General features: G+C 39.3%; 1 protein-coding gene across 2 annotated transcripts in view; it reads right to left on the reverse strand.

The window, feature by feature from the left end:
* Positions 1-13,713, reverse strand: part of INPP5F (inositol polyphosphate-5-phosphatase F) — an 87,508-nt gene that overhangs the window by 39,128 nt on the left and 34,667 nt on the right. For both annotated transcript variants that reach the window (XR_005986067.1, XM_041743980.1), the window contains exon 3: positions 8,568-8,704. Coding sequence is in view for 1 of the 2 variants with exons in the window: in XM_041743980.1 (XP_041599914.1) it covers positions 8,568-8,704 (137 nt within the window). In the remaining variant the exon portion in view is untranslated. The remainder of the gene's footprint in view (positions 1-8,567; positions 8,705-13,713) is intronic.

Genomic DNA, 13,713 nt, shown 5'->3' on the forward strand with positions numbered 1-13,713 from the left:
AAAATGCTTTGGGTAGGGTTTATTAATGCTTTGAAAATTGGCATCTAAGATTAAAAACATTGCAAAATACACATCTGCTGTGCTCCAGGGGCATTACTTTACAGTTCCCTGTGGAAAATATTCATTCATGCTAGTTAACTGAGGTGTTTTGGTTGAGAAGATGTCAAGAGTCTGCTCTATTGGGAATCTTAAAAGCTGGACATTCCAACCACTCTTTCTCCTTCCATCTTTACACATACTAATGGAATCAGATGAAAACATGCTCTTTGGGACCACAGATTAGTTAAATTTGAAGAAGCAGTAAGTAGAGGCTGCAGGAAACATGCAGTCCAACTGGTAAAGATGAGGATGAGGATGAGAACATGATAAGAGATGGGTACAGGGGTTCTAAAGAAAGCCACCTGGTTAAAGTCAAGGGTTTTACAAGTAATTTCATGCAGCTCAACACAGAAAGCAAATATTCTGAAAGGTACACAAACATTCTTTTTTTTTTTAAAAGGTTTTATTTATTTATGAGATACAGAGAGGCGCAGAGACACAGGGAGAGGGAGAAGCAGGCTCCATGCAGAGAGCCTGATGCGGAACTCGATCCCGGGTCTCCAGGATCAGGCCCTGGGCTGAAGGCAGCGCTAAACCGCTGAGCTGTCCTGGCTGCCCTACACAAAGATTCTATTAACCATATGCAGTAATTCCATTTTTTCAACATACTAGTTGTATTACTATACTAAGTGGCAGACTCTCATTAAGAACATTACTAAGTGCCTATTATAACTGGTGTCTTACTAAATAATTACTACTACCAGGGTGTTTCTAATCACTTGGGTTTTGCAACTTGATTACAACTTTTTGCCACTCCTGCTCTACCAGTGAACACATGGGGACTAAAGATGAAGTTGCGGGATCCCCGGGTGGTGCAGCAGTTTAGCACCCCCTTCAGCCCGGGGTGCGATCCTGGAGACCCGGGGTCGGGTCCGCATCGGGCTCCCTGCATGGAGCCTGCTTCTCCCTCTGCCTGTGTCTCTGCCTCTCTCTTTCTCTCTATGTCTATTGTGAATAAATAAATAAAATCTAAAAAAAAAAAAAAAAAAAGATAAAGTTGCTCACAGTCGTCCTGCCAAAAGTGGGATAACAATTTCCCAAAAAGTGAGCAAAAGTAACAAGATCTCAAGTTGATAGGGAAGGAGAGAAGAATTAAGCAAACGGACACCGCTCCAGGAGCTCTCTCTTCCCCGCCTTCCCCAGGGCACCTCCCATCAGCATAGAAACACACCTTCAGTTGATGCCTCTTCCTCGGCCAACCAGTGTCCCACTCCTTTGTACTCCTCATTACGCCCAACCCCTCTTCTCCCATGTCTCTCCTTAGCCCACTCCAGTCTGCCTTCAGCCCCCTACTACTCCACCTACCCTGCTATCTTCATTGTGACCAACAGCCTCCATTTTGCTAAGCCCAGTGGTGGATTCTTGGTCCTTAAACTCTCAGTAGTATCTGACACAGTTCGTTACTCCCTCATCCTCTCTGCTACACTGTACACTTGGCTTTCACTGGTCTTCCTTCTTTATATCTTTTACTGGCTCCTTTCTGACCATTTGACTTCTTAATGTCTTGACCACCACGAGATTCAGTTCTTGACCCTCATCTCTATCTACATTTACTTCCCTGGTAATTTCTCCCAGTCTCATGGCTTCAGATATCTTCTATATGCCAACTCCTCCCTCTCAAATGGATATTTCCAGCCCAGCTCTCTAGATTCTAGATCTAGCTCTCTAGATTCAAAATTCTAGATTCACAAATCCCAATATTTCCACTTGAATTTCCACCAGGCATCTCGAGCTCAACCTGTCCAAAATCAGATGCTCATCTTCCCTCTACTGCCTTCACCACCTACCACTTTCTTCCCCTTGCTTACTACACTGTGTCCACACTGGCCTCCTTGCTGCTCTTCAACATGTTGGAATACTTAACACCTTGGGGACTCTGTTCTAGCTGTCCTTTCTGCCCGTACACCCCCTCCCCAGACCTCTTACCCCAATCTCTCCACCCCTGGGCACTTTCCCCACTACCCTTACTCTGTCCAACTTGTATTTCCCATAGCATATATTATTTCCCAATGTACTACATAACACATAATTATTATTATGCAGATGTTTACTGTCTGACTTCCACCTACTATACTGGAAGTTTTATAATGGCAGACATGCTTATTTTGTTGACTCCTGCATCTCTAATCCCTTAGTAGTACTTCACATAAGAGGTCTCAATAAATATTTGTTAAATGAATGGATAATCTCTGATGCTAAAATATAAATGGCAACCTCCAGATTCATACATTGAGCATGCATATAAGTAGTCCTGGGAAAACAGTAACTCCCCCTTTTCCATGAATATACCCTACACACCCCCATCTTCATTGGTGCAGATTCACTGGGGCAGTAGAGAAGCATTTTTGAAAAGACGCTCTCCCTTTAGTCCCGTTGCTGCTTCTGCTTATGACACCAAGCAACTGTTGATTAGCAATTTTTATATAGAATGTTAGTAATTATCTAGTCATATTAATAACACTCTTACATGCCCAAACCTAGTTATAGACTGTTGCAATTTTAGTTTCCAAAACTGGATGTTATGCATTTGTCAGACACAGTTATATTCAAGCCAGCAAAATATCCCCCAGGAATATTTCAAAGCTGATGCTCAACCTAGCTATTCTAAAGTAACCTTGTAGCACCACACCTTGCCTGCATCCATGCATTCCTCACTCTTAGGAGGAGGGGAGTCCCTTTTTCTCTGCAAGGCTAGTTTCCTGCTACGTCCCGAGGACCAGGACCCTTCATTCACTCCTCTCTGCATTGTTCCAATCTCTAGGAGCCCCTCTCTTACCATCTTTTAACCTTGTTCGAGTTTACCAGAATATGTATTTTTTTAATCCATTCCTCAACCCTAGAATCTCCTCTGAGTTAGCAGGGTACAAATGGTTCAAGTGACTGCTAATTGTGAGAACATGGTCTAGTTGATGTAGGTCAAAGAATGAAAGGCCAATGGGACCTCTTGGGCAGAGTAAAACCAGGACCTTTTCAACTCTGAGAAGGATACACCTTATCTCTAAGAACAGGACACTAACAATCACTCCTGTGGTCTCTTCCTCTGGTCCTCACGACTCTGGGCTCTTCCCCCCTCTCACTGCTCCTTTTCAGTCTTCTTCCTTGGCATCTCTTTCTGTCTCTAAAGACAGTGGTATTTCCCAACGTTCTGCCCTTAGCTCTCTTCCCCTTCTTCATACAGCCTAGAAAACACTGTCCTCTCCTAATTTTAACTACTGGTATGTTTACATATTTCTAAAGCCATTCTTTTGCTTAGAGTTCATGATATAAAAATATAACATCTCCCAGCTACTGACACACTAGTCCCTCAAATTCAGCATCTCCCAGTCTAATCAACATTTGTTTCCCAAATCTTGTTCCTTTTCTGGTTGCCCTACCTCACTGATGACACTACTCTACTGGATCCCTTAAGCAAGAAACCAAGTGGTCATTTTCCATTATTTTCCTCTATTATCTCTCCTACCAATCCCAATTACCTCATGCTGATTGCCAGTGTGTTCATTCACATCCTTACCTTTTGCCCAGATTAGTATTTCTTAAGGCAGGTGCTACCAGCTTAACAGACAGAAGAATTCTTTATGAATGATTATCCCATACAGAATAGACAACCTAATAAGCCTCCTCTCGTGAGCTGGGGAGCCGCACTTCAGCACCAGACTTCTGGCGCTGTGCATGGTCCCAGGGCCACATCTCTCCTCTAGCCCTTTGTTAAGTTACTCTGCAGGGGCCAAATCTCCAGTTCCCACTTCCTTATTCTGGACCCAGAACCCAGGAGGCCTAGGGTCTCAGTTCAATTGACCACCCACTGAAGATGAGATACTGCTTCTCTCTAGGCCTGGCAATGTCTTTTGCTTTTTTTTCCTTTTTCTTTCATTTTAAAACAATCTACCCCCTTCCTCGGCTTGGAACACAGCCCAATCCCAATATCCCTTAACTTTCTTATCTACAACCCTCAAATCCAAAAATCTCTGAAACCTAGAAGTTCATTTTTTAAGTTTGTAACAAAGTCATTTAATGGCTAAATATGCCCGGAATAGATATGAGGCTGTTATTAGTCATCCTTTATACCCCATAGTATGAATATTCATAAGACTTTTCAATAAATATTAATGTAATGTATTATGGGGTAATGCCCAAACTCACTGGGTACATATGGAATGCATGGACTAGCCTTTTGAAATCCCCCCAAATCCTGAATTCAAATATGGCCCCAAGTTTTTCAGAGGACTGTGATCTCTACAGGAGAGCACAAACTCATGATACCATCTTAATCTGGAAATCTCTTTCTGTCTCTTAAACCAATTTTTCTAAACAGATTTAAATTTACCTTAAACAATTCAAAAAATATTTTAGAGTCTTCCACATTGTTACCTTTAGAAAAGTATAGACCACTATCATTTTTAAAAAGGTAACAATTTTTTTTTAAAGCAGGCTACCATTTTTTAAAAAGTTTTTGTTATAATTACCCAGTGTTCATCATGACAAGCACATCCTTTAATCCTAAAAGGGTTAAATTTAGTCTAAAGATCTAAGATCTAAGATAGAGAAAATAAGTTCTTGGGATTACATCCAGTCCGAAGATGCTTTGTTTAGACAGAGCTCTTAGAATTACAACATACAGTGCTGATAGTGGGATCATCTTCCCTTTCCCAGAGGCCCAGCCAGTTCTGTACAGTATGTGCTTAAGCCCTTATTCACAGCTTTGATACACATCATCTCAAAAAGAAAACCACCACCACAAGCCCCCTGATGGTCCTCTAGTTTTTCTATTACTGTAGCCACTTATAGTTCACAACCAAGATTAAGGGCTGATGTTACTGCTACTGTTTAAGAAAAGGAAAATAGATGATTTTACTTTAAAAGTTGTTATCTATGTCCATCTGGAGCTAAAATTTTAAACAGATGTCTAGAGGGAAACTAAATATGGAAAATGATACAGTTATCTATTAAGGCAATGAGATACACCAAGTAAGATATGCAGACATGGGACAGAAGCCTATAAAACTCTAAAGGATATTTTCTCAAAAGAAAGAACATCTATATTCTTGTCTATTTGAACCCCAAGGATTCTTCATACCCTTGTATAGATCATTTTTTAAAAATGGCACACTGCTTTGAAAAACAGTCTGGTGGTTCCTCAAAAGGTTAAACATAGAGTTATCATGTGACCCAGCAATTCCTCTCCTAGGTGGACACCCTAGAGAAAAGAAAACACATGTCTACCAAAAACTTGTGCATGAATGTTCACAGAATTATTCATCATAGCCAAAAAGTGAAAACAATCCAAATATCCATCAACTGATGAATGAATAGATAAAATGCAATGTATCCATATGTGGGATGAAAAGCAATTAAGTACTGCTATATACAAACAACTGGCATCCACCTTGAGAACACTATGCCAAGTAAACCAAAGCCAATCACAAAAGGCCATGTATTATGTGATTCCATTTATAAGAAAGGTTCAGAAGAAGCAAGTTTAGAGAGACAGAAAGTAGATCAGTGGTTGTTTAGGACTAAGGGAGCTAGGATTCGGAGAGAAATGAGGAGTGACCACCAATGAGCACAGGGCTTCTTCATGAAGAACATACATGAATATGTTCTAAACTGATTGAAAGCCACTGAATTATATACTGCAAATGCATGAACTGTATAGTATGTCAATTTTTTTTTAATTGCCAAACAAACATTATACTTGAGGTAAAAACGTAACCAAGGCAGAAAACTAGAAAATCTATTAATTCCAGATTCTGGAATAAGATTGCTCCTGCTCCTCTAATAAAGTCCTAGCAAATCTGAGAATAGTGACTACACTAAAGAGCCTGAGGCCCTGCTGGGAAAGGGTAAGGACACTGAAAGTGATACACAGGCAGCCAAATTAAAAAGACATAGAAAGAAATGTAAGACTTGGTTTTGTTTTTAAAAAATCTGTTTATATGCATAAGATATGTATGTTTATGAAAAATAATAGGAGTTAAAGCAGAAAAAATATGCAAAAATGCATATGATGAAAACTATTCTGAAAATTTGAAAGTAATACTGTTCCTTCAAAGAGCTTAGGGCAAATAGAAATAACCACTAAAACTCACTAGAATATGGACAATGATTACTTCTAAGAAGTGGGTTTTTTTCCTTCTCATTTACAATTTAGTACATCAAAACAAATCAAAACAACAAAAATTATCAAGCTTCTAAAACATCCGTTTAAATGCATTTATATGGAAACTGAAATAAAGGTCCCAAAGACTTAAATTAACATGTCAGAAAATAAGCAAGCAATTCATGATTTCCACATAGCTGTTCTTTGCCCTTCTTCCTATTATTCACTGCTGGAAAGGAGCTCTAAATCTAACTACCAGGGTCCCCAGGCTTAATGCTCAGACCAGAATGCCAGCCCAAGGGGCGCTCCCCATCAAGGCAAAGACTGGTGACAGAAAGCCATGCTGATCTTTTGGTTTGTCAGCAAAGCCATCCAAAGACACTGATGACAAATTAATTGGCTTAGTAAACTAACAGAATTTTGCTCTTCCCCACAATAAAATGTAAACAAAAACTACAAACACCTGCCTTTAATAGGCCTAATTACTACCTAAGTAATTTGTCTCTGGATCAGCAATAATGAATAAGTGAATACTCTTCTAGCTCTACTACCAATAAAGGGGAATATTTTATTCAAAATTTTATTAAAAAAATTTATTTTTTGATTCCTGTAATAAAGAGAATATCAAGGTCCTCTTAAATTCACTTTTAAAGATTATATTTATTTGAGAGAGAGAGAGAGAGAGAGAGAGAATGAGAATGAGTGAGCGATGGGAGGAGCAGAGGGAGAGAGAGAAGCAGACTCCCCACTGAGCAGGGAGCCCAATATAGGGCTCAAACCCAGGACCCTGGGACCTGAGCCAAAGGCAGATGCTTAACCAGGGGAGCCACCCAGGTGCCCCCTTTTAACTTCATTTTAATGTTGGTTTCTTAAAATTAGATCATCAAATTACCAGTAAAAGCTGAAGCATAAAAATAGCTATATTTTTACTTATTTTTAAAACAATTTGGGATCCCTGGGTGGCGCAGTGGTTTGGCGCCTGCCTTTGGCCCAGGGCAGGATCCTGGAGACCCGGGATCGAGTCCCACGTCGGGCTCCTGGTGCATGGAGCCTGCTTCTCCCTCTGCCTATGTCTCTGCCTCTCTCTCTCTCTCTCTGTATGACTATCATAAATAAATTAAAAAAAAAAAAAAAAAAAAAAAACAATTTAACCCTGTCCCCAAACATCCTCCCCAAGAGCCCAGCCTAGAAAAATATGGATTAAATTGTGGGGCAGTAGATGCTATGTTACCTGTTACCTGCTATTTAGGTAAGAGGGTGGCAGCTCAGCAGAATGATATAGGACCAGATGGCCTGTGGCCAGGTCCAGACCCCACCATTTGCCAGCTGTGACTTAAGACTCCTTTCTTCATCTGTACAGTGTGGATCCATTAGTATTTATCTTACAGAGTGATCTATGGGATTAAATATGATAATCCACATAACTTTCAGAGCTTCCCATATCACAGTGATCAAGATAGCCTAGGACTGGGGCGCTTGGGTGGCTTAGTTGGTTGAGCAGCTGACTCTTGATTTCGGCTCAGGTCATGATATTGGGGTCATGAGATCAAGCCCCATGTCAGGCTCCCCATTCAGCATGGTGTCTGCCTGAGATTCTGTCTCTCTGCACCACCCCCATGTGAGCGCTCTCTAAAATAAATAAATCTTTTTAAAAAGAGAGAGAGAGCCTAGGACTAGGGCAGAGTGATGACACCCCTAGATGCCAATTCTTGGACCAACAGCAAACATGATACAAATGCTTTTGTGGGCTACTTCAACCAGATGGTGGTACAGTGTGGTAAAAAAATACTGGCCCTGGGAAATCTCATTATGTTGGCCTTAAGTCTCTCTATTGCAGGCTTGGTTCCCTCCTGAAAAATTAAAAGATTGCACTAGATCGGTGGATTCTTTCTTTGAAAAAAAATAAATAAAACTTAAAAAAATTATAAAAGAAATATATGCTTAGAAAAATTTCAAGAAATACAGATTTTAAAAGGATATAGAGTAAGTTAAATCTCATCTTCTTAATTACCCTCTCTCTCCCCCAAATCAGGAGTTTTCAAACTGTACTATGCAGAACCCTAGGGCTCCCTAGGAGCAGAAAGTGGTTTTCCATAAGAGGCCACCTGGGCTGGATCCCAAGGATCTCCTCCCCCACATCACAACCTCAACCAAAGCTGCCTCTGCTTTTATGCATCTGTTATACTGGATTTCACAGATCTTGAATCAAAGTTTCCACTACTGAAGTGAAGTTTGAAAAACACAGGATTCAATTACTTTAAAAATATTATCTAGCTCTAGAATTAAGATTTTGGTCTATTAACCAAATCCTCATATTTGTTATTATATTTATACCAAGTTTCCATAAAACTTCCTGAGACTTCCACCTTACCTCTAGCTCAAGATCCTGAGGCTCCATGTCAGAAAGTGACAGCACAGCAATTTTGGTGACTTTACAGACCTCATGGTCTCCTGGAAGTTTGCCCACCAATGCTTTCTGCCGAATTAAAATAAGCCACCATGGAAGATCTGAAAGAGAAAAGTCACACTAATGTTTGGTATCTATAAAATGCTACTATCCTGGCAAGCTGAAGAATAATCTAACAACAAAATATACATACGATATAACACTTTATTTTTTTTTAAACATGTCTTTTGTTTTCTTTTTTTTTAATTTTTATTTATTTATGATAGTCACACACAGAGAGAGAGGCAGAGACACAGGCAGAGGGAGAAGCAGGCTCCATGCACTGGGAGCCCGACGTGGGATTCGATCCGGGGTCTCCAGGATCGCGCCCTGGGCCAAAGGCAGGCGCCAAACCGCTGCGCCACCCAGGGATCCCCTGATATAACACTTTAAAGTAAAGCACATGACAAAGATATATAAATGGCCTTCAAGACAAACATTATATGGTCTCATTCATTTGGGGAATATAAAAAATAGTGAAAGGGAATATAGGGGAAAGGAGAGAAAATGAGTGGGGAATATCAGTGAGGGTGACAGAACATGAGAGACTCGTAACTCTGGAAAATGAACAATGGGTAGTGGAAGGGGAGGTGGGTGGGGGGTTGGGATGACTGGGTGACGGGCACCGGGGGGGGGCACCTGACGGGGTGAGCACTGGGTGTTATGCTATATGTTGGCAAATTGAACTCCAATAAAAAAAATATACAAAAATAAAAAAATGGGGCAGCCCGGGTGGCTCAGCAGTTTGGCCCGGGATCCAGTCCCATATCGGGCTCCCTGCATGGAGCCTGCTTTGTCCTCTGCCTGTGTCTCTGCCTCTCTCTCTCTCTCATGAATGAATAAATAAAATCTTATAAATGAATGAATGAATGAATGAATAAATAAATAAATGGCCTTCAACATGTGAAAAGATGTTCAATCTCACTTTTAACGAGAGAGATGGAAACTGAAATGCAGTGACATCATTTTCATCCATCAGACTGGGGAAAATATGAAGGTACGAGAGCACATTCCCCAACAAGGCTGTGGGAACAAGAGGCAATGTCATACAGTTCTGGTGGGAATACAAACAGATACAACTTTTCTGGAGGAAAATTTAGAGATACCTAATAATAAAACATGCACTTACCTTTAACATAGCAGTTCCACCCTTGAGTTTACCCTGAAGATACACAATCAACCCAAAAGTATGTACACTCAAGTTTATTCATTGTAGCAGTCTGTGACTGCAAGATATTGGAAACAACTTAATTGTCCAAAAATAGGAGAATGGCTGAATAAACTAGGACACATCCACTCAGTGGAGTACTATGCAGAGAGTAAAGAAGAATTAGGCATGTTCTAGGAACTGACGAGGAATGATTCTTGATTATATTACATGGATAAAGATATATTTATAAAACAAGGAGATATTAAAATCATATAAGAATTTATATTATTAAATCAAAGCACAAAAGAATATCAAGAGTATGCCACCCTTTATGTAAGAAAGCAGATATGAGGGGCACCTGGGTGGTTCAGTCAATTAAGTGCTGGCCTCTCAGGGTCATGATATGGAGTCCTAGTCAGGCTCTGCCCTTAGCAGGGAGTCTGCTTGGGATTCTCTCTCCCTCCTCCTTCTCCCCCTCCCCCTGCATATGTATGAGGGCTTGCTCTCTAAAATAAATAAATCTTAAAAAAAAAGATATGAGAAAATATGCATATATCTGCAAATTTACACACAAAAAATAAGAGCAATAAACTAGAAATTAATGAGACTGGTTATCTACAGAGGGTAGGCAGAAACAGGATGGAAGAAGGGAGATCAGGGGAAGTGACAATTCTCGGAGTATACCTTTTTTTTTTTTTTTTTAAAGATTTTATTTATTTATTCATGAGAGAGAGAGAGGCAGAAACACAGGCAGAGGGAGAAGCAGGCTCCATGCAGGGAGCCCGACATGGGACTCGATCCCAGGTCTCCAGGATCAAACCCCAGGCCAAAGGCAGCGCTAAACCACTGAGCCACCAGGGCTGCCCATGAGTATACCCTTTTATATAGTTCTGACTCTTAGAACCATGGTGATGTCTCCCTTCTCAAAAATAAATAGTTCCTTTCAATGGCAGCGGGGGAAGGACAGAGAGAGGACAACTCAAAACAAAATGCAAACACTAATTCAACTGTGTTTCAAACGAAAAGTATAACCACAGTTAGAAAAAAACGCACCTAAATAACTATGGAAAACAAAAGACAAAAAGAACTGCATATAATATTGTACTCTGGTGAGTGAATTTGTTGGAAGGATATGAGTTAGCAATTCCAAAACTACTTTTTGCATACACTAGCACTTAGCAAATAATAGACTGAGGAGAATGGGCAATGGTGGGGGGGGGGGGTGGTAAGATGGTAAAACAAACTAAAGAATCTTTAATAAATACAAGAATTGTTGGGCCTCTATCCAGAGGCCCAACAATTATCTTCCTAATCATAATTTTTACTTCTCACAAAAGATTTTTAATTAAATGGGAAATGGTCTATGAAAGACAGCATGCAAATACAATTTTTCAGTTCATGAAGTTACACTCTTAAAAAAATACTACCTGACTAGCAACAAAAATTAAAATAATTGAAATAGTGCTTCAGTAATTTCTTGTGGAAAACCAACATGACGGATATATATTTACCATATAAAAAATGTTCTTAAAAGAAAAATATAGTATTTCAATTTCCCCTAAATATCAATCAACTCTCATGTTAGAGATCATGCTCTGAAGATGTGCTTTAGGCATTTCAAAAATGCAAGAGTTTGGAAGAGTTTCATAATTCTTTATAAAGTAGGGTGGAAATTTACTATAAAGTTTCAAAGCTTTTACAGGCTATTTCATTATTCATTATCATTAAACATTAACCAAAGACCTACCATGGGCTAGGGAGTATTTCAGGCATGGATCAAGATCAGTTATCAAGCACCTATCATAAAATAAATCAAATACGTAATAAATAAAGCATATCATACTTGTTCTTCAGAAGGGTAAGAGTTAGCAACAAATAATATACTGTTGCATATGTCAATACATTTTGTTGAATAAAACAAAATCCTTACCATTGGTCTCCTAACTTCACAGGAATAATTTCTATTTTACACTGAACAGATTAAAGCATTGGCAGCTGACCAGACAAGCCAACACTGTGAAGCCCTTTTCCTACTTCATGCCTTCTTACTGGAGTTTACTTTGGATACATTTCATATTAACATTGCAAATTATGATCTTAATAAATCACAGCAATGAAAAACACAATGTGCATAATCAAATGTAATAAATATCCTTCCAATAAAACATCTAATAGCATAGTGCCAAAACCTTAACCTTCGAGCAAAGGTTTTACTCCATACATAAACTCACTTGGGAAACCAAAAGGCATTTTTTTCACAAATACTGCCAACACTGAAATACAACTTACAAATTCAAATACACTTTAGAAAAAATGTGAAAAATTGAAGTGCTTTTTAAAAATATATATATTATGGGGATCCCTGGGTGGTGCAGTGGTTTAGCGCCTGCCTTTGGCCCAGGGCGCGATCCTGGAAACCCGGGATCGAATCCCACGTCGGGCTCCCGGTGCATGGAGCCTGCTTCTCCCTCTGCCTATGTCTCTGCCTCTCTCTCTCTCTCTCTCTCTCTCTGTGTGACTATCATAAATAAATAAAAATTAAAAAAATAAGAAAATAAAAAATAAAAATAAAAATATATATATTATGGACTGAAGTTCAATAGATCTGGGGAGTTAGGATGAAGATTAAATATGAGAAAATATAATGTAAATGATCAAACAACGGAGAATCTGTAAATAGCAGCCTTCCTTTCTCAGGGAAAGCCTTAAGTTCTGGACTTTGAGGTCAGAACTCAGGCTTGAATTTTAGCTCACCATTTATTATGTTTTTTTTAAAGATCTCATTTATTTGAGAGAGAGTGCACGAGTCAGCACGAGTGGTAGAGGCAGAGGGAGGAGAGAATCCCAAGCAGACTCCACTGAGCACAGACTTGACGCAGAGCTCCAACCCAGGATCCTGAGATCATGACCTCAGTCGAAACCAAGCGTCCAACACTTAGCTGACTAAGCCATCCAAGTGCCCCTACCTCATCACTTATTTACCTTTCACTTGGCAGCACAATATTTGACTGACTTCTTCCGGTTTTCTCATCTGTGGAATGGGATAAAACTGTCTGCTGCAGAGAGTAGCTATGAGGGTTAAATAATTTTTATAATTCATGTTCTTATCACTGAGAGCGAATGTCTACCAGATAGCAAAATATACTATGAAGCTATGGTAAATAAAACAATGGGGGTACTGGTATAAGAACGGTCAAATGAATACCAGAGTAGAACAGACACAGACTCATATAATTTGGGCACCTAGTACATGATGATTAAAGAGGGGGGAAGAGTGAATGTCATGAAATGGTGTTGAAACATATTTGTGGATAAACAAATTATCTGAAGTCTGCTTTTAAATCACTTAGCAGCTAGGAGTGTGGGGATCATGGGTTAAAAAAATGTCTTTTTACAGCTGAACTTCCATCCAGATCTATGAACTGCATTGGGTTAACTGTGCTCTTAAGTCTTTTAATCTCCTGTTTTCAGTCTCACACATTGACCAAAAAAGAAAACATGAAAAGTAAAATAAGGGAACAGATATCGACTAGTTACAATTGAAGTAAATTGGGATGATGAAAATGTTTTGGGATTAGTGATGGTCGTACAATCTTGAGAATATATCAACAGCCACTGACTTGTACACTTTTAAAAAGGGTGACTTTTATGGCATGTGGATTACATCTCAATTTTTTTTAAAGCTCATTCTAAAAACAAAACAAACTTGTTAGGAGTTTTAACCTAGTGAAGCAGAGAATAAAAAACTTAAAAAAGTGTATTTTCTCCCAAAGACAAAGGTAAAGTTAGAACAGCCTCCTAATTCTTGAAATACATCAAACCTCTCCAAACAGCTACCTCTTTTCACTAGTGTTCAAAAGGTAATTAAAATTATCACAATGGAAAGAAAATGAAGATTTTGAATTGAACAGAGCTATCTCC

Source organism: Vulpes lagopus, chromosome 2, assembly GCF_018345385.1.
Source record: "Vulpes lagopus strain Blue_001 chromosome 2, ASM1834538v1, whole genome shotgun sequence".
NCBI classification, from domain to species: Eukaryota; Metazoa; Chordata; class Mammalia; order Carnivora; family Canidae; genus Vulpes; species Vulpes lagopus.